This window comes from Globicephala melas, chromosome 11 (genome assembly GCF_963455315.2).
Source record: "Globicephala melas chromosome 11, mGloMel1.2, whole genome shotgun sequence".
Classification (NCBI taxonomy): Eukaryota; Metazoa; Chordata; class Mammalia; order Artiodactyla; family Delphinidae; genus Globicephala; species Globicephala melas.
The window spans coordinates 40,725,726-40,753,680 of NC_083324.2; the positions used below are offsets into that span (position 1 = coordinate 40,725,726).

A 27,955-nucleotide genomic window follows, 5' to 3' on the forward strand; every position below is an offset into this window, starting at 1 on the left:
CGGGGGGCCGCCCTTAGGATTAAGGCCACGGCCCGGCCCCTGTACTCTGCCGGGACGGGGGCTTGGGAACCTGGGCTCCCCACCCCAGGCTGTGCAAAAAGTGCTGTGCGGCTGCTGAGGCCAGCGCTGGGACTCCGGGAGGCCCCTCTGCCGGCGAGGGGCGGGACTTCCAGGAGTGATATCGCCCACCAATCCCTGAGCTGGGCAGAGGTGGGGCCCCGCCCACCCCCTGCCAGAGTGTGGGCTGGATGTCACCCTCTCCTTGGACTCCTGGGCGGGGCCCTCCCAGGGCGAAGCCCGCTGGGGGCGGAGCTGCGCGGTGGGGCAGGGCAGGGCAGGCTGTCAGCGCGCCTCTCCAGGGTTGTACTCTGTCTCCCCAGAGGACACCTGGGAGATGCGCCGGGAGGATCGCCACAGCTTCCGCGCTAACTGGCTGCTGCGCACCTGGTAGGAGCAGGAGCAGGCTGGGGTCAGCCAGGACCGTCGCTTCCCCATCCCGTTCGAGGCCCTCCCGGCCCTCATCCTCACCTCAGAGGGCTGCCCTGCGCCCACCACGATAAGCTTGCCGTCTTCCAAGCCCACGAGCACGTGGCTGCGCTCCTTGGTCACAGCCACACTGCGGATGGGCACCTTCATGGGCAGGGGAGGCGCGGCCGGCAGCAGTCTGGAGGGAGGGAGGGGGGATATATATATACGAACTCGCAACTACAAGGAAGCTTTGATCCAGCAGATAGATGTCTCTCCATTCTCCCATCTACCTCCCAGTCCTCATTTGAAGGATGACTCGATTAAAATCCTGACACAGAAAGGGACCTCCCACAAGTGTGTGGCTAAGGGAGGCCCAGGGCAAGAGCTCCCCACTGGGGGATGGGAGGACAGGTGACAGGCCTTGAAGAATGTGTCCACAGACATGTAAAGGGGATGTGGGTCCACGGGGGCACCTCCTAGTGTCCTCTGCCAATGACCACCACCCTGAAGTATCACAAACCCATAAACAGTGGGGCTCACTTGTTCAAATGGAGGATGTGCAGGGCACACTGGGCTGTGCCCAGCAGAACAAAGTCCTCCGTCACCGCGAGGGCTGTGGGCTGCTCTACCAAGGGCAGTGAAGCCCGCAACCTCCCGTTCACCGAGTACAGGTGCAAGGAGTAGGTGACCTGGAGGAAGCAGGAGGTGTCAGCAAGGACAGAATCCCAACCACCCCTATCTTGGCTGGGCGCCCCTTTCCCGTACCTGGGCCCCCGGCCGCTCCCGCGCTGAGCTCTGCACCAGGATCTGGCCCTCAGACCCCAGCGCCAGGTGGGACACAGGTCCAGGCAACGTGGCTTCTGGGTGCCTTAGTGCGGCCACAAACTGGCCACGGCGTACAGTGTGGATGATCACAGTTCCATCCTGCAGGAAGGCAGCTTAGGGTGCTAGGCAGGGGTGTGTGAGCTCCAGGGGCAGTGCCCAGCAAACAGCCTCCCCTGGACACAGGCATACACACACCTCGGATCCAGACACCGCCATGTCAAGTTCAGTGCTGATGGCCACACAGCTCACTGCAGCCTCATGCCCGTATAGGACCTGCACAGGCTTTGATGCCAGCCCCACCGAGAGACCACCCTGTGGGGAACACCAGAGCTGGCTCAGGACTGGGGCCTCCCACTACCTTGGCCCCTGAGTGAGTGAGAAGGCTAAAGCTCAGAAAACTGAAGGTCTTGTCCAAAGCTGGAGAGCTGGAGGGCTGTGGAGCCCCAGACTTGCTCATGGTAGCAGAGGGAAGGAGAAGAGAACAGGGTAGGACTGGAGAGGCCCACTGAGGGGCAGACGGACTGCAGATCTGGACTATGGGGGCCCCGGAGGGCTGCCACCCAGCATACCTGCTGCAGGAGCCGCCACACCATGCATGTGGTGTCCCGGGAGCCTGAGATGAGGTAGATGCCACAGGTGTCCAGTGAAAGGCAGGTTACTACATCTGAATGGAGAGGGGAGGGGAGGGTACCAGCAGAACAAAGTGGTTACCCCCTCCCTGGCCAGCCTTGGAACCCTACTCCCACCTGCACACCCCAAGTCCAAGACTGCACATACCGAGGTGGCAGCTGAGCTGCTTCAACAGCTTGCCCCGGGGTAGTGACGTCACCCGCAGGCTGCCATCCCAATGGCCGCCACTGAACACCAGCTTTCCGTCTGGGGCTGCTGCCAGGGCCTGCCCACTCACACCACCACCTGGCACCCAAGGGCCACTCAGCAGTCGCTGCATCCTGACCCAGTGAGGAGGACCACAGGTGAGGTCAGGCCACAAAGGAGAACCCAGGCCCTCAGAAATCTTGGCCAGAGCCTGCAGCTGGCCTGCATTCTGTTTGGGTGGGGAGATGACGTGGGGTGCAGGGTATTTAGAGCCCACCCCTGCCCACAGCCCTCTGTCTTACTTGGGGTTGCCCACGGTGGGGTCTTTGCTGAAGCTGAAGTAATTGCTTATATTACGGTCATAGGGCAACCAGCTGTGGGTGCCCAGTAGCCCATTGGCACTCACAGTCACCTGCGGGCAAGAGGGGACAGAGGTGGGTTTGGGGCAGAGCCAGAAAGGGGTTGGAGCTGAGATGGGGCCCGGCCCAGTGCACTTACCAAAAGGTCTGCGGAGCCCTGGGTAATGAAGGAATGGGGCTGCCGGTGGGGAACCAGGGCCAGCACTAGGGGCACGCCATCACTGATGACCTGCAGGGAGCGGAGCAAGGCTAGCTGTGCCTGAGCAGCCAGCTAGGGCTCTCACTACACTACCGGCTCCCTGGAACACGACTCAGTCCCTGGCCCTCAACCCCCAGAGGTCACAGGCTAGGCATCATACAGACAGAGGTCTCTCAGAGGAATAGGCATCAGAGACCAGTGTGCCTTCAGGGCGTCTCAGAAAGTGAGTGAGAAACCAGATGGACAAGGAAGATCCTTCCAGGGTGTCAAGCTTGGTTTCAGCTGTGGTCATCCCAACCCATTACTCCACGGCTCTGAGCCTGCTAGCAGGAGGAGAGAAGAGCCTAAACACGTCAGACTTGGGGGCATTCTGGGATGCAGACAGGAAGGTGAGGTAGAGTATCTAAGGCCGGACTCCCTCCTTCTGGTCACCCTAAGGATGGTCAGGTGAGTCAACACCTTGTCCTGACTCTTCCTCACGAAGAAGGCATCCCACCCGCACTCCCATCTCCTCTGATGTTTACCTCTTTTTCTAAGATGTCTTAGCATCAGTCACCTTGATTTAGGTTTTCCATCTGCCCCAAGAGGCTGGTAAGGACAGTGGGATTCAACGAATTTCACAAAGTAAGAAGTCGAGACCCTGCCTCCTCTCACCTCTGCAAAGAAGGCCTTGAGCTGGTCCAGGTGCTGGAACATGCTAGGTGAGTTAGTATCCAGACGTGCAAGGCGTTGGGCTGCTTCCTCAGCTGAAAGCCGAGCTGGATGTGGCTCCTGTGGGCAAGTGGCCGATCAGCACCGTGGCCAGGGCATCCCTGACCACTGTCTTCCAAGCTGGCCTTACCTTCAGCAGCTGACAGGGTGTCTGCCCGAAGTTGCTGATAATGCCCTCCAGAGCCTTCCGTTCCCGCTCATCTGCCACTTGGTCCAGGTCCACGGCCCCTGAGCATCAGACAGGAAGGGCAGGGCAGTCAGGACTCCCTCTGTGCCCACCGCATTCACCCCTCCTCTGTGCCCCGGCTCCCACTTGAGTCAAGGACACTGCTCACCCTCATAGGTGCAGTAATAGAAGACGTTGAGGGCCTCCTCTGCAGCTGGCCCCCGCTGCTTGTAGCCAAAGATGAGGTCGATCCACTCGTGGAGGTGGGCGGACACATATTCTGACTCCTGGGGGCGGGGAGGAGGCAGTCAGTCCAGGAACGGCTGACTCCCCCACCAACCCCGGCTGCCCGCCTGTCTGCGTGTGCTCATCTCACCAGAGCCCGGCGGTGCTGCTGGATGAAGTCCTCAGGAGAGCTGGCCCACGGGGGCAGCACCACGTCGCCTACCTTCTCGTTGGTCAGCTGCAGGCAGCCCAGGTCAAAGCCTGGCACAGAAGACTGGGTCAGCTGTCTCTCTACGCCACCTTCACCTGCTCCCTGGCCACCGCCCCCAACCCGAGCTCTCCATCCCCACACCTCCTGCCCCGACGCCAGCTCCTACCATTCTGGTTCTCCAGGAAATCAGGGAAGTAGAAGAACTCTGGGATGAGCTCCTTCACATCGGCTGGGCTCTCCAGGCGGGCCTGCCAGGCTGCTGCCACCGAGTGGAACTGCCGGTCAGAGCAGTCAAAGCTAGGGAGGGGCACGGGCCAAAGTGAGGTGGAGAGAAGGGAGACAGTGGGGGAGAAGGTGTGGCCGCAGGAAAGCCGAGAGCCAGAGGGTCCAGGGTGCCTGGAAGACCTGCCTCTTCCCTTCATCCACCCTGCCCTGCCCTGCACCATCCGCCTGCCCCTCCGCACCGGCCACTCTGCAGCTGGACGTGCAGGGAGGTGAAGGGTTCCACACGGATGAGGTAGTGCATCACACCTGCTGCGTTGGAATAGTGGGTGCCATAGTGGAATCTGTCAATGGTGCCCGCTGGGTCCTCGAAGCTCTCGTACCTAGAGCAACAGTTGGGGGGAGTCAGCAGAAGCCCTCCTCTTGTCCATCCCAACCCCCGAGCCCAGCCTCACTCAGGCACTCACTTCTCTCTCACAAGCTGGGCATGCTTGGGATTCACCACACCGATGGGCTTGGACAGGTCCCGGAAGACGACTGGGTTGCTGAGGTCCAACGTTGGGGACACATAGTCCTGTAGGACCCAGGGGAACTGGCCGCCCACCCGGGCAGGAGCTGCATGAGGGTCCTGATGGCCTACCTGCCCTGCCCTCACCCTCACCCTCAAGAAGACGGGCGGAGCCCACAGGTGGGGATGCACCACGTGGAGGGGCTGCAGGGGAGCAGGAGGGACTGTCTGGGACAGGACTCCCTTCGGGGAGAACAGAGGCCAGGCCTCAGACAGCACCCGCCCAGGACCAAGCTCAGGGCTCGGTCCTGACCAAGCATCAGTACCCACACTTGGGTGAACCAGGGCTGGCAGACCAGAGGAGTGGGGGAGGTGGGGAGCAGGCCCTCACCACAGGGTACTGAGACAAGTCATTGTAGGTCCGCCCCGCAATGGTGTTGAGTTGCATCAGGTACTCGAAGTTGGAGATCTCACGCTGTACCCATTTCTGGGGGGCAGGGGCAAGAGGTGAGCCAGCTGGGCTGCCAGCCCTCTTCCCAACCGCCAGGCCCTGACCTCACCCGATCCTCACACTCCAGGGCTCTCACCTGGGTAAGGCCTGAGGCGCGCAGCATCTCCTGGGGGGAGCGGCTGCTCAGGTAGCCTTGGGTGGGGGGTCGCAGGCGCAGGAGCCACGAGTACACCTGGTTCCGCACCTGGGTGTGGGGTGGGATGGGGCAGGGTTGGGGCCTGGGGGCCTGGCACGGAGATGAGGCCGTGGCCCCACCCATCTTGCAGGGGAAGTTGAGGAAGTAGTTGGCCTGATCAATGAAGAAGAGCTCAAGCGCCGAACGGCGCAGGTTGAAACGCCGCAGGTGGACCTCGCGGAGCTGGGCCAGTGGGCGCCGGAAGTCATGGCCGATGCCTGTGGGGACGGACAGCGAGTGCAGAAGTCACTCGCCCCGGCCCCACCGTACCCCAGCCATCCCTGCCGTCCCTCCGTCCCGTTCCATCAGAACACACCCTCCTCGGTTTCCACACGCTCAGCGCTGCCGTCGTAGAAATACACGTGCTGGGTAGTGACCTCCAGCAGCCCTGGGACCACAGCCACCACTGTGACCAGCTGGCACTCAGCTGACAGCACCAGCTTCTCATGCTGCTCGTCCAGCTCTGCGGCCTCCAACCTGGGGGCCGGCACCCACTTTAGGCTCCAGACTCTGGGGTCCCCTTTCTGACAAGCCCAAGGACCACGCTCTCAGAGCACCACCAAGTCATGAGATGCACAGCTCATGACTCCCAGAGGAGGAGGAGCTGCCCAGGGTCCAGACTGACCACAGTCCCCGCCCTGAAACCTGGGCCTCTGAATGTCTTGCCAGGACACCAACCCCCATCCCCGGCTTCCCTCACTCAGCCCCTGCCTGCTCCCAGGGCCCCCATCCTAGTCTGGTCTGTGTTTCTCAGTCCTGCTCTGGGGTGCCGAGCCATGAAAGAGCAACTATCCATTCTGTTATAGCTGTGCCCAATACTCCCACCTGATTTTGGACCATCCCTTTCAGCGGGAGGGGAAACAGACTCCGGAGTCAATTCCACCACCGGCCAGCACACACTGGAGCAGACCCGTTGCCCCCATCAATCAGCTCTTTCCCAGCCCCACTCACGCGGTCTCCAGCGCAGCCAGCTCATCCTCACCCAGCTGGTCTTCCTGCAGCTCCTCGGGTAGGCTGCTGACTTTGGCCTCTTTGGTCACTGCTAGAGGCAGGGAGGCCTCCTCTGCGGGTGTCAGGGGGGCCTCACCTGCAATGGGCCCAAGGGTGCTCAGCCAGAGACAAGACAGGGCGTACGAGGTTGGGTGGACCCAGCTCAGCACACCCTCTCACCCAGGTTGTCGCGTAGGGCACTGGCTTCCAGGTGAGGGTTGAAGTGATGGTTGGGCACCAGCTTCAGACGCATGCGCGAGTATGTCTCGGCACTGGAGAGCTTCCAGCGGGGGGTGGGCGGGTCCCTACAGATACGTCCCCAGTGATGGTCACGGGCAGAAGGCTATAGACCTCTGGGTTCCTCCCAGGTTCCTCCCCAAAGGCACCCTCCCGGCTCCTCCCTCCCAAGTCCCACCCCACCCGGACTCCACCCAGAACCCCGCCCACCTCAGGGCCCAGGCCCCACAGGGGCTAGAGAGCTGACGCCACAGCGCCCCCCAGTGCAGCAGGGCGGTCGAGTGCTGCGCTGCCTGCTGCTTCAGGGCCGCTGTGTACCGCAGCCCCTCCAAGCGTGCCCGCCGCTGTGCAGGTTCCAGCACCAGCTCCTGAGGAGTGGGGGGGGGGGGAGTAGGGTGGAGGAACGGGTGAGTCCCGCTGGCTGCTTCATGTGCTGTCCCTGTTTCTCCACTCCGTCCCATCAGCCGTCCTCTGGGCCCACGTGTGGAGCAGCTCCCCGCCCCCCGCCTCGGGTCGCACACCTGGAAGGCCCGACGACCGCGTGCCCGCTCCCGCTGGCGCCGCTGCCCACTGCTCATGAGCATGTCGTAGCAGGCATTCCAGAAGCCTGACATGAGGTCGTGGCTCTTAGCATAGGTGTCCATTTCGAACTGCGACATGGTGGGCTGCACCTGGAGGATGAGACAGGGACAGGAGACCGGTGCTCGATGTGGGTCCCCAGCTCGCACTTCTCTGCCCGTGCCCCCAGCTCCAGGCACCTGCTTGTCGATGAAGTGACGCCATTCGGGGGTGGCACAAAAGGCCTGGAAGTCCTCGAAGAAGGTGGGGCTGCCGTTGGTGGGAGGCAGGGAAGGCAGCCCCCACTGCAGCCCCAGGGGCCCGTAGGCACGGTTCAGCAGTGTGCGCACCAGCGGTACCAGCCATGAGCAGCGCTCTGCAGCAGCGGCTGCAGCTGGGGGCTCCCCGTCCCCGGTGGGGGTCTCTGAGGCTGGGGTGTTCAGCGCCCGTGCCAGCGCCGCCTCCAGCTTGGAGAGCACATAACAAGCCTCCTCCCGGCGCATGGGCACTGCAGTCTGCAGCAGTGCGTGCAGCTTTACATAGGCCTGGGCGTGCAGCTGTGGACCGAAGGGGTGGAGGTGTCACCAGCTACTCCCGGAGTTCCCTATACCCACCACACACCCTCCCCTCACACCCACCCTGTGCTCACCTGTGGGTCCTCCAGCAGAATGTAGCCAAGCACGAGGCGCAGGCCAATCTGTGCCATCTCTCGGAGATCTGCTGTGCCATTGGCCAGGTGCAGCCAGGCCCCCAGGCGATCAAGCAGGCTGCACACACCTTCAAAGAGCTGCCACACACCATATATTCCAGGCGGCCATCACCAGAGGAGGCCAACAGCCCATGGGGCAAGAGCAAGGTGAGGTTTGGGCTGGAGGCCAGGGAGGGTTTGTACATACAGATAAACCTACGCTCACAGATACCGCAGCTGATGAACCCATGACGGCACACGTGTACTCATCCACCTCCCAGACCAGATGCCCTCAGGTGCACGAGAACACTGAGCACGTGCCCCTCTGAGCTATCATACCTTCTCACTCCACAGCTCCTGGTTACCGTGGCCCTCGGCACACAGGAAGTCCTGCAGCAGGCGCAGCAGCCAGAGCGCCTGCTGGGTGAGGCTGGCTAGGACCCCAAGGGGGGCCTCTTTGATGTCGGTCAGGGCTGACTCCAGCATCATCTCCAGGAGGCTGGAGAGGGGCGAGGGACTCAGGTGTCTACCTGACCGCCTTCTTGGCCCCAGGTTTCCCCGAGGCTCTTCCCCCTCCTGAGTCACCCCCTCACCTGCGCTTGATGCAGTCTGGTGGGCGCACAAGCGTGGCCGAGGCCCCCAGCTGGGTGAGCACGGAGAAGACCTGGCCGCGCTCCCGCCAGGCAGCCTCGTCACTGCCATCCACTCCCCGCCAAGTCACCGAGAACAGCACGTTGGTGAGCAGGTTACAAAGCTCCTCCTCACAGGTTTGCTGCGGACACAGGGGGTGTGTGGGGTGCAGGCTGGGGAGGGAGGCAATCACTGCCCCACTACCATCCCTGTTCAGCACGTCCACCCACCCACTAGTAGGGACAGCAGGAAGCCGAGCCTCTGGCCAACAGCCGAGCCAGTCTGGTGCTAAAGGCCTAAACAGATGGTGTGGGCCTCAGCCACTGCCCGAGTTCCAGGGAGGATCCTGGGATTCCAGGACTCCTAAGAGGAGATGAGGTAGTTCACACGGTTACCTCACAGTCCTCACAGGCCTCAAGGACTGTCCTAGAATTCTCTGGAAGCATGCCATGGAATAAGCAGACGCCCATCCCCGGATCCAGAAGCACAGGCAGGACCCTTAGAGCAATACTGCCCACGGGCCCCGTGAAGTCCCTGCCTCACAGGCTCTCTAGGGCCTTCTGAAGCCTGGTTAGTGCCCCCAACTCTGTCTCAGCATGACTTGCCCTGTTCCAGAATACTCCCCACCCCCCAGGGAACACACTGCAGATAAAAGCTACGAGGCAGCAGCGCCAGACCCGAATAGCAGTTGTAGCCCTGATGTCAAATAGGGCAACACCTGTGGAAAAGCTACGCTGCCTGCCCCGTGTCCCAGAGGTGCCCTCCCTTGGTGCCGTACGATGGTAGAGGGTGGGCCCGCCTCACCTGAGGGTTGCTTGTATTAGAGGTGTCATCCCCACCGATGGTGGGCTCTGGCAGGCTGCCATCCTCCAGCACATTGGAGAGACTGGAGCTGTGGCGGCCCTGGGCAATAGGGAAGGACCGGGGCCCATCCAGCGGGGAAGGGGTGCCAGGCTGGCTGGCTGGAGTGAGAGTCCCACTGCCACTGCCACCGCCAGCAGTATTGCCTGAACTCACACTGGCCCGTTCCGGGCCCAGCTCAAAGGGTGTGGAGAATGGGGAAAGAGCCTGGTAAAAGGCGTCAGGGTCAGGGCAGGGGACCTCCGCGGGCAGGAAGACGTCCGAAGGCTCAGGTGACTCAGTGGGTGGCTTGTGTAAGGCTGGCTCCGGGGAGGTGGGTGGCTCGGGGGTAAAGGGCAGGGGACTGCCAGCTGTGACGGCTTCCAGGACAAACAGCCGGGTCAGCACATCCTGCCAGCCGGCCTGTCGGGCCAGCAGCCGCACTACGTCTGGCTGTCCGTAGATGAGGTGGAAGAGCTGCCGGGCCAGGGCACAGCAAGTGAGGGACTCATCCGACAGCCTGCCCCAGCCCCTCCTCCTGGGGCCTTTGCATGGGAGGCCTCCAGAGACCCCTCGTCACAGGCAAAGGCCGCAGGGTAGAAGCCGCCCCCCAACCCCCAACAAAGCTTTCACTTCCCACTCACCTGACGACAGATGTCTAGGCGGATGCTGAGGTCAGCCTGCAGGGACAGCTGCACCACAGCCAATAGATCTGAGAGGTTCAGGCAATCTGGGAAAACGGCCAGAAAAGGCCTGAGGGACTGACCCCAGAGAGGGACTGTGCTCCTCTGCTGGCTCAGCCTTGGTCCCTTGGTCCCAACACCTTCCCTATTCCCACCTGCCCTGGTTCCTGGATCCACATCACCCCTCTACTTGGCCTGCCTCTTGGCCCCAAACAGGTTGTACCTGCCCCCAGGAACAGCTTGAAGAGGCCCTGGCAGAGCTGGGGGGAAACAGCCCCCTCCGGCAGGCAGGCAACGAGACCCTGGAGGCCACACTCTCGCAGCCGGAGCCGCTGGCGGCTGCGCTCAGGTAAGCGCTCATTCTGCTGCAGTCTGCGCAGGATCTGTGTAGGGGTCGTCATCATGGGGAAAGAGTTACTGGAGGAGGGTGAGTCACCACGCAGGCGTGTGGCTCCAAGAGAGGTCGGCAAAGGCAGCTTCACCCACCAGCCTAAGGCCTTCTGCACCTCTCTGGACTCAGGCGGGGGCCCCCGTGAATTAGGATGCCAGGGTCAGGAGTGAGCTGAGTGTACCTTGCAGACTCGGTCGGGCAGCAAGGGCATGGGCCTTGGCCGCACCAGCAGTGCCAGCAGCACCTCAAGGTTCCCTGGCTCCAGCAGGAAGACAGCCAAAGACTCCTGTGCTGGCGAGCCCTGCAGCAGTGCCAGCAGCAGGTCCAGCGCACCCAGCACCTGGGGATACAAAGTCTCACACTGAGCCGGCCACCCCCAACCCTGAACGTGGTCCACACTCCACCCCTCCCCCTAGTCTCACCCTCGCCAACCTCCAGCTTACCTGGCCATCATCACCCGCAGCCGCCAGAAAGTTCAGCACCACCTGCAGGTCATCAGCGGAAGAGCTCCGGACCAGAAACTCCCGCGCCAGGCCCAGGAGTGAAGTCTGCACTGTGCGCAGGTCATCAGCCGCTAGGGGGTGCTCCCGCTGTAGGCTGGGCAGGTCCCAGCAGAAACATGCACCCAGGGCCAGGAGAACACAGGGGCATGGAGGGGAGAACAGGGCAAGTGGGCAGGTGAGCTGGGGGACTGAACAGACCTGCCCCCAAGGCCAGAAGCTGCAGTGTCAGCACCCCACCCCATCTGCCCCCACCAGCCTCACCTGTAGTGAGCGCGCAGAGCATCGAGGATGAACTGGACCCCATACTTCTTCCGCAGCTTTTGTCTATGCTCACGGACTATGCTAGACACGTACTGGATGTGGCCTAAGTGGGAATCGGCAGAGGGCTCAGGCTACCTGACTGAGCCGGGTCCCTTCCATCCTCCAAGACAGGGGCCATGCCCCTGCCAGACCTCCCTGCCCACCTCCACCCCCCACCAGGAGAGGGTCATGGTCCCCTCAGACGCCTCAGGGCAGATATGTCCCCTCAGATCACCCACAGGGTTATAGCTTCTCAGAACCTCCACCAACATCCCCAAGTCCCCACACCTACCCAGGCGCACAGCAAAGTCACTAAGGGTCCAGAGGTGAAAGTTGAAGAGCAAATGCTGGTAGAGCAGGTACAGGAGGGGCCCACCGCCCTCGGCTGCCACCTGCTCCATCAGAAGCTGGGCAGACATGAGCACATTCATGTCCATGGCCCAGCTGGGGACCTGGGGGAGGACAGAGGAGCTGGGGTGAGATATCAGGCCCTGCCCGCCCACTCTCAGGCCTCCCAATTTCCACCCTGCCCTGCACAGGCAGATGGACACAAGCATTCTGCCTGCTCAAAACGCTTCAGTGGCTCCCTGCTGTCTCTGAAGTGCAAGCTCCCAGACTGCTGTGCAGGTGCCCTGCGGTTCTGCTACTCCCCCCAGACCCTCTTAGCCAAACCCTGCCCAGCCTTTCAAGGCCCTGCTCAAATGCCACCTCTCCCAGGAGGCCCTCCCTGACTGATGCCATCAGGCTCCCCTTCTTGGTCCCTCCAATCAGTCCCCTTAGTCAGACAGGGCAGTCCCCTCCCCGCCTGCCCCAGCAGGCCCCACCTTGCGCAGGAGGGCCCCAATGATGGCAGGCCCCTGGCACTGCACCAGGCTCTCCTGGTTCACAGCATGGCCCTGTAGGAAGTTCCGCAGCATCAGCAGAAAGGCAGCCACTGCATTCCTCTCCATTCGCTCCTCTACCGCCACCAGGAAGGGAACAGATGTACCTCAAAGGCCTGCCAGTGGCCACAGAGACCTCAAGCAGTCCAGTCCCCCAACCATGCCAAGATCTCCTCCCCCCAGTTCAGGCAGCAGGGACACTTACCTGAGGACCTGCCCAGTGGGAGAAGCAGTCCCTGGGTGGTGTTGTGGCCAGAGGTCAGTTCGGGCCCCACAAGGTCATGTGTTTCTGCTGGACCTGCCTCGGCTTCTTGGGGCTGTGTAGCCACTCGTTCCAGCAGGGGCAGCAGGGCACCCATGCCTCCCACGCAATTCACCACATCCTGCGGGTGGGGGCCCCCATGAGAGGGCAGCACCCAGCCATTTCCTGCTCCACTCCATCCCAGCAGACCCTCCAGCCTGGAAATCTGGGTCTCCTCAAGACCTCCCAGGGCACAGTGCCACTCCCCAGCCCGCCCTGTACACATGTGCCCATGCTCATGCTTCCTGCACACACTGCTCACGTGAGCACACACCTTCACGTCCCAGGTCTCCACCCTGTGGCCTGTCAGGCGGCCATCCAGCCCGTGACCAGGGGACAGGTCCAGGCAGATGTTGTTCTTACAGGCCTGCGGACAGGGGGTGAGCAGGCAGCAAGGCTCAGTGGAGGAGATGGTGGGAGACAGAGGGTGTGAGGCAGGGGGAGGGAGCGGGATTAAGCCAACTGCCCACCTCCGCAGTACCTGAGGTGAGTAATGGAGGAGCAGCTTGGTGCCAAGTTCATGCAGTTCACCCTCGGGCTTGAAGGGTGCTGTCTCATTGGGCCCTGGGGGGTGGGCAGGGGGGCTTCAGACCTGGCTGGGCTTCTGGCCAAACCCCACACACAGCCTGCCTCTTCTCTGCCTGATAAGAGGATAGACCCCGCCCCTCCCAGGGACACCTTCCCCCCGCCAGACCCCTCGTTTCTGGCCTGGGCACTTGTTGAGACCCAACCAGTTGGGTCCTGGGGCAAAGCGGTAGGGGCTGGGGCAGGGCACGGGGACGGCGCTGCATACCCAGGGTGCACAGGACCCGCAGGGCTGCCGCCTGCAGGGCTTCATGGAAGATGGCCACAGCCCCCAGCTCGCCCTCCAGGGATGTGGGGCTGCCCCACCGAGTGTCCTGTGTGCCTGCGAGGGTGGAGCTGATGCTGCCCTCCTGCAGAGGGGCCACCAGCCCGGACCCCCAGCCAAGCCCTGTGGTGGCCGGGACTGACTGGGAGCGGGTGAGGGAGGGGTGAGTGTGAGCCAGGGCAGCGGGGACAGGTGGCGCAGGTAGGCCCGTGGTGGTGGTCGTTGTGCGGTGCCCAGCAGAGCCGATACAGCAGGAGGAGAAAGGCTGTGGGGCCAGGGTTGGGGGAGTGGTCAGGTCACAGCAGAGCCTGGGGTTCCACCTGCATCCAGTTCCTCGGTGACCCCCAAGGCTGCACAGGCCCCAGAGGCTGAGGCCTGTGGGGTGGGGGAGGGGGAATACGGGGCTCCAGGTCCCACCCTGTCCAAGTGCCCCCAGCTGCCCAAGCCTCCCTAAACCCTGCCTGGCACACCTCACTAAGGGAGGGGCAGCGAAGGGGTGCCGTCTTCACCAGATGGCCGTCTTTGTAGACATGCACCAGGTTCTGGCTGAAGGGCCGGCGCCCGGGCACATGGACAATGGCCACACAGTGCTAGAACAGAAGCCACAACATCAGGTCACAGGTTGGGACGTGGTGTCCCCTCCACCTCCCTGGGCCACATGAGGACGGAGGCTCACCCAGGCAGAGTCGGCAAAGGACACTTCAGGCAAGCTCATGGTCAGGTACTCCTTCCGGGTGCACACGGCCACCACCAGGGTCCCAGCCGCCATGAAGAAGGCTTCAAACCCTGAGCCGCTGCTGGTGAAGAAGCTGGGGGCAGGCCAAGCCAGTTATGCCCGCTGGTTCTCCTGCTCACCCTGGCACCGCGCCCTGGTCCCTAGCAGTCACCCACCTGTACAGTTGCTTTCGCTGGAGCGGCCGGGTGGGGCCCGGAGCAGGTGTTACAGCCGTGGGGTGCAGACACAGCCAGGCATGGAAGGTGAAGCCAGGTCCTGGCCATCGCTGCACAGGGGGTACCATGATACCCGCCATGCTGGGCGTGAGGTCAAAGTAGCACAGGGCTCGTGCCGGGCCCTGGCGCCGGGCCATGCCTGAGAGCGCGCGGATGGTGGCACCTGCGTGTCGGGCAGCCCCGGCCTCAGCTCCACCCGGCCCTGAGTCCAGACCTGCTGGGGGACGAAGCAGGCGACGCAGCTCCAAGGGCCTTAGTGACACGTGGCCCAATGCTTGCAGCAGCGCCAGCAGCTGCTCCTGGCAGCGGGCCCCCAGGGCTGCCCCCTCGCTGAGTGTCTCCAACAGGCAGCCCACCAGACCGGCCTGGACACACGTGGCACGGCTGGCAGGGCAGCTGTCACAGAGCCACCAGAGGCGCTGTGCTAGGAAGAGCCGCAGCTCAGCTGTGGGCAGTGCTGGCAGCCACCGCATTAGCACCAGCACCGGCTGCTCATTGCGGATTGGTGGTGGCGGACACGTGCTGTGGTTGCCCTCCACAGCCTGCGGGTGGAGAGAATGATAGTTCCCGGGCAACTGGCATGGAACAGGCCACCCTACCAACAGTGGGACTTCCTGTCTCAGTTTACTTGCCTCCAGCATGGGAACACAACGTGTGCTACCCCATCCAGCTCACAGGTTGTGTCTGAGGCTCAGGAAAGCCAGAGGTGCTCAGACAACCATTGCTACCAACAACAACCCTTGGCTTTCAGTCTAGGTTGGCCTAAACCCCAACTGCCTATTCCTAGGATCATCCTGGGGCTTGCTAACATGTAGCAGCTTCTGTTGGTAGCCCCATGCAGCTCAGAATCCTCACCCCAGTGACCCTGACACACAGGGTCAGGCCCCAGGTCACACATAGTCAACATGGTCCCCTAAGGTGGAGAGCTCACCTTCCGTGGTAGCCCTGACTCACTCCTGGCTGCCCTTGGGACCCTGCCCCCAAGCCCTTGCCCTCACCATGTTGAGCAGCTCTTGCAACAGTCGATGGGTGGGGGGACCGTGACTCTGCAGAACCTCTTGCAGGTGAGGGTAGCCGATGCGCTCCTTAAACACCTCCTGTGCAGGGACGTGTGGGAAAGGAGTGAGTGTGTATGTGGGCCCCAGGGCGCACTCACACCCTACAGGAACCCTGGAGGAGGCATCAGCTTTCAGAGCCCCCTTGCCTGGCTCTGCCTCTGGGTCACAGTGCTAGCAGGGGAATAGGTCTACCTCGGAAGGCTGCAGATGGGGGTCAGCCACAAGCATCCTTCCACCCTCCAGCTCTGAGCCAGGATAGCCAGCTCCCAGGACTCACTAATGACCACGCTCGCCCAGGGGCCTGAGCCGTACCCCAGAGGGCAGGATGGTCACCTCCCCAGCTCACTTGCTCTGACAGCCATCAGCCAGGCCTGTTCTAGAGACAGCTGATCAACTGAACTCCCATCCCACACCCCTACTACAGCAAGACCGCAGCATCCTCACCTTGGCGGAGGGGGAGCCGCTCATGATGCAGGTCAACACTCTGACTACGTGGACTGCAATGGCGTCTGTGTCCTGGTCCAGTACCTTGGGGTGGGGAGGTACAGTCAGGAGAGGCAGGTGCCAGGACGTCGCAGCTGGCGGCACCCTGCAATAAAAGGGGTGCAGGGACAGGAACAGATGCCCCAAGGCAAGTAGCTGAGCTGGCTTGGGGCCCTGGGAGTGTGGAAGCCCTGTCTGGGCCATACAGTGCTAGAACAGAAGCCACCAGGCCCTCTACCCTTGCCCAGGCTGCCAAGCAGCTTGGCAAGGCCCACTCTGACAGAGAAGCCAGGGAAGAAACCAAGGCTGGGAAGGGCCTCACTGGGATACTGGGACAGATCACCAGTGAACCTTTTGGCCACAGCCCTCTGCCCTCCACTGTCTGGTGGGTTTATGGGCCCCGGTCTCCGCCCATCGCCACCCAAGCTAAACACATGTGCAGGCAGGCTGGCAAGTGTCCCATCACCCACAATGATTGACAGGGGGTTGGGGAATTTAGGGACAATCAATCACAAGACGTTAGAACCAGAAGAACCTTCGAGACCTTTAGGTCCTACCCTGCCCCTTTCCCCTAGATCCAGATGGGGCTGCTGAGGCTCGCCCTGGCTGCACCCAACAGCCAGAGGCAGCTCCTCCTTCACCCTGCCCTGCTGAGGGGCTGAGGAGTCAGGAGGGCTTGGAGAGTTTGTCAGCAGGTGCCAGGCTGTATTTTGGCTCCATGGGGCCCTTGGTCCCAGCTCTGCCTGACTCCCTAAGGGACCTCCGGCGATCTTTTCCCTCCTCCAGGCCTCAGTTTCCTCATCTGGAAAAAGCAGGGGTCTCACTGGCCTTGCCTGCTTTGTAGATGAATGGACATGCAGGTTCTCAGAAAACAGCCAAGTGCAATAGACACACAGGGCTGCTTCATGAGGACAAAGCCAGGGCGGGGCTCTGGAGGTGGGGGCCCAGGTGTTGAGCCACCAGAGAGAGGATGCCCCATGCAAAGCCCCTGACACCCCGCAGCCTCCTACAGCCCCCATGCAAGGTGAGGCAGGGAGCACGTCATGAGGGCATGAGGGGATAGGGAACTCCCAGTGACCCGCTTAGGGCAGGTGCAAGGATCCAAGCAAAGAAGTAGCCCCACGTGGGGGACCTCCTTCTCTGTGAGTGACCACAGCCAAATCCCTGAGTATCTGGCCTCTTGTTTCCCCTTCTGTGCAATGGGGGTGGGGTGGTTGAGTATCGAAGGTTCCTTCTAGGTTGGCATAGCCAAACCCCAGCTCCCAAGACTAATACAAGGCAGGGAACAGATCACAACTGTGCCATTTCCTAGGACTGGGATTTGGAAGGTAGGTGAGACAGCATGGGGGACCCAGCCCCATCACTAGGCTATACCAGGACTGGCATCGTTCCCCCTGCATAGTGCAGAAAGGCTCAAAGAGGGAGCCCCGGGGGGGTGGGTGCCCAGGGATGTGGGTGCCTGAGCTGGTCAGCCCCAGGGTGGTACCTTCTGGACATCGGGCTCGGTCAGTAACCAGGTAGCCAGGTCACTGTCCCCCTCAGGGGGCGCCCGGGCCTGCAAGTACAGCTGTCGGTGGGGGGGGGGGGAGGCACAAGGTAGAGGAGGCAGAGGAGAGAGAAGATGAGGGAAGGGTGGGATTAGAGCAGGACCTGGGGCAGTTGCCAGGGCTCCGCCCCATAGGGAAGGATGTGCCCTGAGCCCCAGGCCGAGCGCCCTACCAGGCACTAGGGAAGGGTAGGGGAGCCGAGCCACCCATACCCTGCCCAAAGGGACAGAGCCAGGGGCAGATAAGTAGGCAGGGATAGGCACGGCATCCGAAACAGCTGAGCCTTCCTCCTGCCCCTACGTTTGGGGTTGGGGAAAAGGGAAACAAGGGGCCAGGGCAGCTCCCGTCCTTCTACAACACCCTCTTCATGTGGGGTCCAGAGCCATCCTGAGCCCCAGGCCCTCCCACTGAAGTGCAAGCCATCCCACCAGCCCAAGTTTGCTCATCAGCAGCTCGGCATCCACACGTGGTGCCCCCAGCCCCAGCCTGGGCCCCACCCACCTTGCTGTTCTGGATGAGGCGAATAAGGTGTTCAAAGCAATTGTTGCTGAGGAAGGTGGCCTGCAGCACTGGCCGGTCCTCACATGCCAGCATCATGGGGATGGCATCTGTGGAGAGGTCAAGGGTCAGCCCTGCCCAAGCCTGTCTCAGCAGCGCCTCTGGTCAGCCTTAAACCTTCTTCCCATACTGCCCAGGCCAGCCTTTCCATCATAACTTGGGCCTTCCCCTGCTAGTGCCACCTCCCCAAGAGCCCAAGAGGCTATACCCACCGAGCATGCTGACCCGTAGGGCGATGAGGGCCTCTTCGGGGTCCAGGCTTGGCCCGGCTGGCCAGTCGGCATTAAGGACACGGAAGTAGCCCTCAAGCAGGGCTCGGAGCTCTGGCCCCCGGGGGGGTGTGCGGCTGGCGTGCAGGACATGTACCGCACCCACCAGTGCCTCCAGTGCCAGCGGCACTAGGCGGGGGTCCTGGGCTGGCCCGTGGCCCCAGCCCCGCACCACATCCAGCAGGCCCTGAACAGTGCCAGCGCTCACAGCCTTCTGCCCGTTCTCCTGCAGGTGTGGGCAGAGACGGGCAATGGGCAAAGGGCTCACCCAGCAGAGAGACTCTGAGACAGCCACCCTCGGGCCCCCAGGCTCCTCCAGGCCTACCTTCCCTCCTGCAAGGACAGCACCAAAGAGATGGATGAGACGCAGCAGGAGCACAGGCGGCAAGTGATCTGCATCCTGCAGGCTCTCTGATGGGGGTGGGGAGCAAGACAATGTCACAAAGCTTGCAGGGCTGTGGGTCCAGGGGACCACACAAGAGGTGGGTGCCCTGGGGTGGGAGTGGGGGGCTGGGTCAAGGAACAGGGCTGGGAGGCCCAATCTGAGGGAGAAGACCGGGTTCTGTGCTGGGAGTCTAAAATGTCATGATTCTATGCTAGGAGGTCTGAGGACACAGCCCTTCGTTGGGGAGCTTGTAGGGGGCATGGCCCTGCCCTGAGAGCCTAGCCAGCTCCCTGGAACCTTAAGCCCCAAAATGAGGACCCCAGGGTGAGCACCCCCCATGCACTTCCCCATGGCAACCCAGGGTTTAGTTTCTTAGATACAAGTCTCCTGGTCCCTCTGCCCTGTGATGGCTGGAGCATCCCATGACCGGCTCTGGGGACCCTGCCGTACCTACCATACAGATGGTCCACACACCATCCCCCTACACCCCCACTGGGGACTTCTAGGGGCTTTCACAGCGTCATATCTGGGAGGCCCACCTGGCCCTGCTCCAGTAAAGCTGGACAGGATGCCAGGACACGAACTGAAACCCAGAGAGCAGAAAGGACCAGCCCTGGGTCACATGAGTGTGTGTGCGTTGAAGGGGGGAATGCAGAGCTGCCTTGATACCAGTGGGATGGGGTGGGGGTCCTCCCAGGGGACAGGGCTTTCAAGGTGAGGCCTGATAATGCAGTTGGCCTGGAAAGGAAAAGGAAACAGTATGGGCAAAGACCAAAGGTGGGATAGTTGGATTCTAGGAAGGAGAGGACAGGACCATGGCTGGAGAGCGGAGAGCAGAGAGCCAGCGGGGCTGGAAAGGAAGGCTGTGGAGACGATTGGATTCTGAGGGTGTCAGGTCCCCACTGAGGAATTTACAGTAGGGGAAACAAAATCCAGTGTGTTTTAAGAAGAGTACTCAGGCTGTGGGAGAACAGAGGCAGGGACTTCCCAGGGGCATCTCCCCACTTGGAGCTGTTGCCCCCGTTCCAAACCCAGGCCCGCAGCTCCCTGGTGCATCCCAGAAACACTGAGGTATTTCCTAGGCCACCACCTTCCCAAACCTGGCCTGCCCCTGTCCAGACAGCATCCTGCCAGGAGCCCATCTGAAATCCTGGCCAGTGTCTTCCAATGAGAGGAGAGGGGACACTCAGGAGCAGAAGGTACCCAGGGAGAATAGGTGGCCAGAGATGTTCTGGGGGGTCAGCTTCCCCGGGAGTATGGGAGCAGGAAAGGGAGACACCTAATGTAGACACTGTCCTGTGGAAGAGAGGAGACTGGGTGGAGCTACAGGGACAAAGAGATTGGACCAGGGAGTTTTAAGATGGTCCAGATCAGAGTGGGGTACAAGCAATGGGGGGTCCCAAGAGACAGAAGAGAAGGGGGAAGGGAAATCGACTCCCCCGCAAAAAGAAATTACTCATTTTGTGCAGACATGCCCTTCCTCTCCTCTCTGCCCCTGAACTCCTACTTGCCTTTGGAAGCCCACTCAAATTCCCATGGTTCTTCCAGCCCTGAGTACAGCCACAAGAGGGTCCTATCCTGCATATGCAATGGGGAACCAAAGGAGGGGGCTCATGTTTGGGGGTGGGGCCAGGCGGGCCGGGGGTGGGGCCTGACCTCGGAAGAAGGTGCTGAATCCACAGGGCAAAGCCGCAGGAGGGAACTTGTACTTGCTCTTCTCCTTGGAGCTGATGACTTCCCTGGCAGGTGGGGACAGGGTGGGCAGGGGCCGAGGTGAGGCCAGTACTTCTACTCCTCCTGCGTCATCCTCCCCCTCAGCAGCCTGCACACCGGCCCCTCCCACCTCTGCACCTTGGCCAGTGCGGCCACCCCCATCCTGTCCCGGGCCTCCTCTAGGTCCTCCGCCTGCGGGCCGCCTCTCACCCACTGTGCTGGCGCCGCCAGGTCTGGTAGGGGTCGAAGAGGCCCTCACAGAGGAGCAGGGCATGCAGGGCTACGTTTTCCAGCTGGGACCCATGGCCCTTCTCCGGTGGTGGGGGTCCTTTCAGCTGTAGACATGCAGAGAGGGTGAAAGGGGGTTAGCTGGGCCGTGGCTACCACCTGCCAACCCCCAGGGTAGAGGCCACCTCACCTTGGCCACCAAGCAGGTCAGCAACGCCAGCACCCGGGGCACCAGCACCTGGCCCCAGCCTGCCGCTACATTCTCCGGGTTCCTGGGAAGTGAATGACGGGAGAGGTCCCGGTGACAAGCCAGCCCCCACCCCGGCCCATAATTGCACATTCTCTCACCGTGGAGAAGACAACAGGGACCCACCTGCAGAGGATGACGAAGAGCTTGAGCAGCAGCAGGGCTTGCTCCAGGTCCCCCTCGTCCAGCCGCTCAGCCAGCACGTGCAGCGCATCCCGAGGGAGCAGCGGCACCTCCGCACCTGCCTCCTCCGGCCTGCAGGGAGCGGGGTCACTAGGCGCCGAGCATCCCTCAGCCTCCCGCCCTCCATGTAGCTCCAGCCTCACCTGCGTGGCTCCAGAGAGGATAGTGAGATGCTCTTCTCGAAGGTACCCACAAAGGCCTTCAGCCACTGCTGCAGATAGCCCAGGTCCTTCTGCAGGCAGAGGAGTTCAGGGGAACAGTGGTGGGGGCAGAAGGGGCACAGTGGACAGGGGAGGGACAAGGGGATGTGGACAGAGGTAGAAAGTGAATGGGGGTACACAGGGATTGGAGGCAGAGCAGTGGGGGTGGAGAAAGGTAGGGATGGGTTGGGGAGGAGGACAGGAAGTGGAAGGTCAGCATCAGAGGACTGCCTTACATATTGACCACTCTCTCAGGGCCCCCATCTGCTTTTCTCAGCCTCCCAGTCTCCTCTCCCACTTCCTGAACCCTTGGGGACCCAGGCAAGCCTGACACAGGCAGGGGAGGGACTTAAGTGTATACGTTCCTAGGGCACGGCTGTGGCCCACAGGGGTGCTATGGGTAAAGGTCTCCCACTCACCAGCCTCCCTGAACCCAAAGCTATGAGCTGGGCTCTCGCCTGCCACCTTCTCCCAACTCAGCAGCCACCACCTCCAGAAAACCTTCCTTGACTGTATATCCCAGGCTGCATGTGCACTATCGACCAGGCAGACCCACGCACACACACCCCCCCCCCCACCTGTACAGGCAAAATGCCCTGCCTCACCTTGGGAACCTCCGCCCACACCCTGGCTGGTTACCTGGACCCCAGGCCCCAGAGCTGGTTCCATGGGTAAGAGGGACAGCGGGCTGAGCCCGAGTTTGGGCGCCGCCACCAGCCAGGGAAACTTTGGTGTGAACGGGAAACGTCCCCTCCCACCCTGGCCCCCGGGGCAGGAAGCGCAAAGTCACGGTGGGGGAAGGGGGCCGCTTCCTCCCGGCAGACCGCAGGGATGTGGGAGGGCCTGGGGCACCCAGGGCCCAGCAAGAGAAGCTGTGAAGGACCCAGCCTAGCACCGGGGGTGGGGCCTGCAGCACAGATGGGCAGGGGTCACATTGCCCTGGGTGGGGCTTGTGGACAGAAACTAGTTCTACAGGCGTGAGGTCCAGGAGAATTCCAGGACAGGAGTCAGGCCAAGCCTATCCAGGGACAGGTTGTGGTCCGTGCTACCACAGTGCCCTTCATTCAAGGCACCCACAGCTCCCTGACCTGGGGCTAAGGCCTCAGGCCCAGGCAATGATGCTGAAGGACTCATCCATACCGCTGCCCCACCCTCCTCCTGCATCCAGGCTCCCCATCTGGCCCTGCTGGTCTCTTTGCTCCAGGGACACTGGCAAGCCCTGGACTAGCCCTAATCTGTTCTAACCTCTAAGCCCCTCCCAAGGCATGGAGTGGGTGGTGGCCTGGATCTGAGCTCCTCCTTCCACACCAGCCCCATCTGGAGGACCCACCCTAACCAGCATGGCCCAGAGAGCAGCTTTCTTTCCCAGGGGTGGGGGGGGAAGGGCAGGGACTATACTGAACATGTAGGGGCAAGGGACACACCACAGACGACACCCTGAGACTGCTCCCCAGGTGCCACGGGCCTCAAATCAAGGACCTCCACAACTACTTTTGCATGGACGGCTAATTTTTTTTGCCGCTTGTGGGTCCCAGACCACAGGGCCAGGGCTGAATGGGCTCCAGGGAAGGGGCCTGACCCCAGCAGACTGGGCCAGGCCCCCAAAAAACCTAGACAGAGCAGCCCTCCACCCTGTGGTTGGACACCTTCCTTGTACATTTTATCACAGAGCCAAGGCCCAGGCAATTCAGAGAGGGGCTGGGGCCACCAAGGTGCAGGCCCACACCGCTGTGACTTTTTGCCTGTCAGTTACCTTTGGCGACCTCTCCACCCTCTGCCGCTGGCAGCCTCCCTGCTCACCTACCTCTGTCTATACCTCTCCTCTCCACAAACCAGCAAGGACATCAACATGCCCAACCCTGAAAACACCAGAGCAGGCCAGGGCTGTTAGACCATTTCTTCTGAACCCTTCCCACTGCAAATGGGAAAACGGGGGGCCCCAGAGGGGATGCCTCGTCCACTAGCACAGTTGCAGCTCAACCTCTGTTCTAGGCCAGGATCACTCATGGTGGCTAGAGCCAGTCAGCCCAAGCTGACCACATGACCCACGACCCTGCCTCAATGACCCCACACATCCCTCCCTACCTTCAAAATTGTCCCAACACCATCCTCCCTTCTTCTAGCCCCAAACCACCCCCAGTCAAGCCACTGTCTCTCCCACCCAAAACCTGCGTCCTTCTTGCCCACTACAGCTCTGCTGAGCACCTGTAAGCCCCCATTTGACCATGTCCTCCCTCCCTGACCCAAAGATAAAAGGCTTAATTGGTAAGCCAGGCATTCTGGGCCCCTAGTCCAACCAGGGACTCCTTCTCCAGCCTCTCTGCCCTCCCACATCTGTGATTCACATTCTCCTGTGCAGGCCTCTGATCTCCCCATGCCCCACTGCCATCTGTGACTTGGGCTTTTGGTACTTAAGCAGGAAACTCCCACCCTCCTCATGGCCATCACCTGGATCGACCCTCCCAGACCTGATGGGCCCCTCAAACTCTGCACACCCCTGCTTTCTGTCCCTAGAACCACACCCTCAGCGTGTCCAGTCCTGCAAACTTCCAGCAGGTCCAGGCTGGGCTGGGTTCAGGTCTGAGGCAATCAAGGCAGCAGCCTTTGTGGGTTCTGGAGGGGCAGGAGGGGTCTCTAGAGCACAGTAGTAGGCAGGGGTAGGGGTAACTGCCGGTCTTGACTCTGGGGGTCTCACCTCTTCTCCCGGGGAATCCTCAGCCTGGCTCTGACCTGGGCCCCATGGCTTGAGGCTGCAGTGCTGGGGGGTGAGGGAGTCCCTGCAGGCACCGGGGCTGGGAGGCAGGGCAGAGCAGGGGCCTTGAGCATGGAGGCACTGCTGCATGCCGAAGGCTCCAGAGCCGGCAGGAGGTGGCTGTGCTGCTCAGGAGCCCCACACTCCTCTCAAAGCTCTGCCTCGCTGGCTCCTCCTTCCCTTTCCAGCTCAGAACAGGAACATCGGTGGGCCAGCCCAGTCCCCACCCCAACCTGGCTGGGACGGGGTCCCAACCCTGCCCCTCCCATGAAGGCAGGTCAGGAGCAGTCACACTCCTCCCAGGGCCTTGCAGCAGGGGAGAAAGCTGTGGGTATGGGGGTCTCAGAGTCACCCCGGTAGGGACCCCAGTCTATGCCCAACCAGCCCTGAGGACACTCAGTGCTGGAGGAGGGGAGCTCCCACGGGTTGGTTAGGTCCTGGGTGAGCGTGGAACTGCCACTTCCTCAGAACTCTGAGGTAACGCGGCAGGGCTGAGGGCAGGCGGCTGAGGCATGGATGGGTGGGTAGGGCTGTCTTTCAGAGGGACAGGGACCACTGAGCTCCTGACACTGTGCTGCCTGAGACCTGCGTGCCTTACCCCGAGCCTGACATCAGGCCTGGCTTGCCCTGTGTCTCAGGGGCCAGATCTTGCCCCAAATTCCCCATCCCCAAAGTTCCTTAAGCAGTACCCAGCGCCCCCAGGACCCATCAGTTACCACTACTGTCTGAGCAGCCAGTCAGCCACCCTACCACAGGCCCAGGGCACGTCCACAGCCTCCCCCCGACATCCGAAGCCCGCCACGGGTGGTGCCCACCTCATCTCCAGCCCCACATGCCATATTCACTGGCTGCCCCACTGGATATTACTCACTGTCCCCACTGCCACAAGTCTGCATGCGCTTTGCTCTCCGTGTTTCCTCGGCTTAAATGTATCCCCATCAGAGCCAGCACCTTCCCCAAGATGCAGCCCTGTCTGGTACTTCAGAGGCCGGGGGTGCCAAATTGAATGTGGTTGAGGGCATGGGTTCTGGAGTCCAGACCTGATTTTTACACTCGGTAGCTTACTAAATATTAATCTCTCAAAAGGGAACTCTCCTACACTGCTGGTGGGAATGTAAATTGGTACGCCCACGATGGAGAACAGTATGGAGGTTCCTTAAAAAACTAAAAATAGAGCTACCATGTGGTCCAGCAATCCCATTCCTGGACATATATCCGGAGAAAACCATACTTTGAAAAGATACATGCACGCCAATGTTCATGTATCATGAACAGCACTATTTACAATAGCCAAGACATGGAAGCAACCTAAATGTCCATCAACAGATGAATGCATAAAGATGTGCTACATATACACATTAGAATGTTACTCAGCCATAAAAAGAATGAAATGCCATTTGCAGCAACATGGATGGACCTAGAGATGATCATACTAAGTCAGAAAACAACAAATATCATATGTTATCACTTATATGTGGAATCTAAAAATTGATACAAATGAACTTAATTACAAAACAGAAACCCCATCACAGATTTAGAAAAAAAACTTATGGTTACCAAAGGGGAAAGGTGGGGGGGGGAGGGATAAATTAGGACATTGGGATTAACATATACATGCTACTATACATAAAACAGATAATCAGGGCTTCCCTGGTGGTGCAGTGGTTGAGAGTCCACCTGCCGATGCAGGGGACACAGGTTCGTGCCCCGGTCTGGGAGGATCTCACATGCCGCGGAGTGGCTGGGCCCGTGAGCCATGGCTGCTGAGCCTGTGTGTCCGGAGCCTGTGCTCCGCAACGGGAGAGGCCAAAACAGTGAGAGGCCCGCGTACCACAAAAAAAACAAAACAAAAAAAACAAACAGATAATCAACAAGGACCTACTGTATAGCACAGGGAATTCTACTCAATACTCTGTAATAATCTATATGAGAAAAGAATCTGAAAAAGAATAGATATATGTATAACTAAGTCACTGCTGTACAACCGAAACTAACACAAATTGTAAATCAACTATATTCTGATATAAAATAAAAATGAAAAAAACAAAACAAACGATTAATCTCTCTGCTTCAGCTGCCTCTTTAAAACCATCTCTTTGCTTAACAGGTAAAGGCTCTCCAACCACACCCACCAGCATGTGGTAAGGTGAGTGGGAGCTCCACTCCCAAATTCATGGGCTCTGCCTTCCCAAGCCCTTGGCATTCCAGGGCAACACTCATCTTCTCCCCACCCACCTCCATGAGTGACAGATGAGTGGCAGACCTTGGTTCACTGGCAGAGCCAAGGTCCCATGGGCCACTCCCCAGGTGGCTGTCCCAGGCAGGTGGAATGGGAGGATCTTCATGGACCCCAGGTTAGCGCTAGAAGGAGGGTAGGGAGAGAAGACTGAAGCTCCATAGTGGTGACTCTTCCCAGTCAGAGCTGCCTAGGTGGTAGGGAGCACCCCATCTCCTGGAACAGGCAAGCAGAAATGGGATAGGGTGGGGTGGGGCCTGACCAGGATGACCTCCTTCACGTGTGGGGGTCTCCCCACTCAGCATGAGGGGGATGGCAACGTCAAGCTGAAGGTGGCCTTTGGCTACACCAGGACGACTGGAGGTCAGACTTGGAGGGCCTCGGGCCAAGGAACGAAGCAGGAAGATGGGGACTTTGCCAGGGGCAAGGACAACTGAGGCTAGTGGTCCAAGGGCCTAGGTGGCTGGGCCAGTCTCTCCCCCTTACCTGGGGATGGGGTCTTGAAAGGCATGGACCTTCTGGTCTCCATAACACCCTTCAGGGTTTAAGCTTCCCCTTGTCCTATCACTTTGGAAAACAGGCATTTCCTTTCAGGGTCCCCATGGTAAGTGACCTGTTTCCACAGTGACCCCACACTTCCACATCAGCTCCCCAGTTGCCATAAAAGCTCCAGGGATTACCAGCCCCTCCCCCAACCCTGGACTCTGTGCTACTCTCCCCATCACCTCAGTCCCTCCGTCTTCAGTTGCCTCAGTAATAAAGGCAGGTAGGAGGAAACTCTGGTTGCCCCTTTAAGGTACGGAAGAGGGTTGCGGGGGGGGGGGGTCAAGCACCAAGGAGGTCCTTTTTCCCATTTCAAGATGGTAAACTGAGGCAAAGGAAGAAATATGACCCAGCTAAGGTCTCGGAGGGAGCAGAGGGCCTGACTAGGTTTCCATGAGGCAGTAGAGCTCATCAGTCAGGGGTGAGGGACCAGGGAGGGGCGGGCAGAGCGAGGTCAGCTCGGGCTCTGACCTGACCTTCCTAGAACCCTGAGTCCTCAATAGCATAAGCAGAGAGTTCAGCCTAGGCTCCCCACCTGAACCCTGACTGTTTGCCCTGTCCTGACTTTTGGTACCCTAAGTACCCCTCAGCTTTCATGCTCCCCAACGCTCCCTTTCACTGGAGGGCTACTGAGCAGCACTACTGCTCCAGCCTGAAAGAGGGCCACTCAGCTGCATATTTTGCATAACCTCGACAGCCACCCAACTGCTAGCCTACTGGGTGCGGCCCCAGTCCCCTTATCCTCTCCCCCACTTCCTAAGCCCTCACTGGGGAAGCCCTGCCGGGTTGAGTCCTCTGGATGTGCCCCCACCCACCCGACGAACTTGCCGCTCACAGTTCCCACTGCCGTGTGCTTGCTCCTCCTGCTCCTGTGCGCTCAGCCCTCCAGGCCCAAACTCAGGCCTCTGGTAAGACATCCCTGATCAGTCACCCAGACATTCAGCTAATACCCAAGGAGCACCGGCTAAGTGTGAGGCGTGGGGAAACCGCAGAGTAGCAAGCACAATGAGGGTTCAAGTGGGGACACGCCTGGGCTGAGGTCCAGCTTGGGCTGCGGGAACAGGCGGGGAAGGCCTCCTCAGACAGGAGGGAGAAGGCTCCAGGCAGAGGACACAGCCTGTGCCGTCCCAGGGTGCAGGCCCACCTGAGTCTTCCCGCCCACAGGACTACACCTCTCCTGGGTAAGGGAACACAGGATGGAGACTGGGCCAGAGCTCTGCCAGGCTCTGCCCCAAATCTGTCCAATGACCTTGGTACAACCCTGCCTTGGTTTCCCCACTAAGGCTCTGAGGGGCTCAGACTGAGTGATGTCCAGGGGGCACTCTGACCCTCCTTCCTCCTTCAGTAGCCACCC

At 60.8% G+C, this 27,955-nt stretch overlaps 1 protein-coding gene across 5 annotated transcripts in view; it reads right to left on the bottom strand.

Annotated features, from left to right (window-relative positions):
* Window positions 1-306: 306 nt before the first annotated feature.
* NBEAL2 (neurobeachin like 2) overlaps window positions 307-27,955 on the bottom strand; it is a 30,418-nt gene continuing 2,769 nt past the window's right edge. The window contains exons 1-54 of one of the 5 annotated variants that reach the window (XM_030845317.2): window positions 21,710-21,767; window positions 21,014-21,102; window positions 20,814-20,942; window positions 20,631-20,712; window positions 20,423-20,547; window positions 20,156-20,238; window positions 18,440-18,525; window positions 18,058-18,340; window positions 17,789-17,895; window positions 17,227-17,307; window positions 15,702-15,785; window positions 15,198-15,296; window positions 14,140-14,741; window positions 13,925-14,057; window positions 13,719-13,838; window positions 13,192-13,513; window positions 12,880-12,962; window positions 12,673-12,765; window positions 12,303-12,480; window positions 12,041-12,174; window positions 11,509-11,668; window positions 11,178-11,280; window positions 10,857-11,010; window positions 10,595-10,753; window positions 10,246-10,405; window positions 9,984-10,069; window positions 9,304-9,816; window positions 8,463-8,641; window positions 8,209-8,368; window positions 7,831-7,968; window positions 7,382-7,738; window positions 7,145-7,294; window positions 6,834-6,991; window positions 6,567-6,691; window positions 6,348-6,483; window positions 5,713-5,873; window positions 5,298-5,614; window positions 5,102-5,197; window positions 4,670-4,794; window positions 4,445-4,585; window positions 4,147-4,277; window positions 3,921-4,030; window positions 3,714-3,831; window positions 3,509-3,606; window positions 3,322-3,438; window positions 2,608-2,697; window positions 2,412-2,521; window positions 2,071-2,243; window positions 1,863-1,957; window positions 1,489-1,605; window positions 1,234-1,392; window positions 1,009-1,157; window positions 529-664; window positions 307-444 (exon numbers count right to left, since the gene is read on the bottom strand). In XM_030845317.2, the coding sequence (XP_030701177.1) occupies window positions 343-444; window positions 529-664; window positions 1,009-1,157; window positions 1,234-1,392; window positions 1,489-1,605; window positions 1,863-1,957; window positions 2,071-2,243; window positions 2,412-2,521; window positions 2,608-2,697; window positions 3,322-3,438; window positions 3,509-3,606; window positions 3,714-3,831; window positions 3,921-4,030; window positions 4,147-4,277; window positions 4,445-4,585; window positions 4,670-4,794; window positions 5,102-5,197; window positions 5,298-5,614; window positions 5,713-5,873; window positions 6,348-6,483; window positions 6,567-6,691; window positions 6,834-6,991; window positions 7,145-7,294; window positions 7,382-7,738; window positions 7,831-7,968; window positions 8,209-8,368; window positions 8,463-8,641; window positions 9,304-9,816; window positions 9,984-10,069; window positions 10,246-10,405; window positions 10,595-10,753; window positions 10,857-11,010; window positions 11,178-11,280; window positions 11,509-11,668; window positions 12,041-12,174; window positions 12,303-12,480; window positions 12,673-12,765; window positions 12,880-12,962; window positions 13,192-13,513; window positions 13,719-13,838; window positions 13,925-14,057; window positions 14,140-14,741; window positions 15,198-15,296; window positions 15,702-15,785; window positions 17,227-17,307; window positions 17,789-17,895; window positions 18,058-18,340; window positions 18,440-18,525; window positions 20,156-20,238; window positions 20,423-20,547; window positions 20,631-20,712; window positions 20,814-20,942; window positions 21,014-21,102; window positions 21,710-21,739 (8,226 nt within the window). In that variant the 5' untranslated portion in view covers window positions 21,740-21,767 and the 3' untranslated portion in view covers window positions 307-342. Of the gene's footprint in view, window positions 445-528; window positions 665-1,008; window positions 1,158-1,233; window positions 1,393-1,488; window positions 1,606-1,862; window positions 1,958-2,070; window positions 2,244-2,411; window positions 2,522-2,607; window positions 2,698-3,321; window positions 3,439-3,508; window positions 3,607-3,713; window positions 3,832-3,920; window positions 4,031-4,146; window positions 4,278-4,444; window positions 4,586-4,669; window positions 4,795-5,101; window positions 5,198-5,297; window positions 5,615-5,712; window positions 5,874-6,347; window positions 6,484-6,566; window positions 6,692-6,833; window positions 6,992-7,144; window positions 7,295-7,381; window positions 7,739-7,830; window positions 7,969-8,208; window positions 8,369-8,462; window positions 8,642-9,303; window positions 9,817-9,983; window positions 10,070-10,245; window positions 10,406-10,594; window positions 10,754-10,856; window positions 11,011-11,177; window positions 11,281-11,508; window positions 11,669-12,040; window positions 12,175-12,302; window positions 12,481-12,672; window positions 12,766-12,879; window positions 12,963-13,191; window positions 13,514-13,718; window positions 13,839-13,924; window positions 14,058-14,139; window positions 14,742-15,130; window positions 15,171-15,197; window positions 15,297-15,701; window positions 15,786-17,226; window positions 17,308-17,788; window positions 17,896-18,057; window positions 18,341-18,439; window positions 18,526-20,155; window positions 20,239-20,422; window positions 20,548-20,630; window positions 20,713-20,813; window positions 20,943-21,013; window positions 21,103-21,709; window positions 21,768-27,955 lie in introns of those variants that run through there. The other 4 variants (XM_030845315.2, XM_030845319.2, XM_030845318.2 and 1 more) reach the window with 4 other exon arrangements.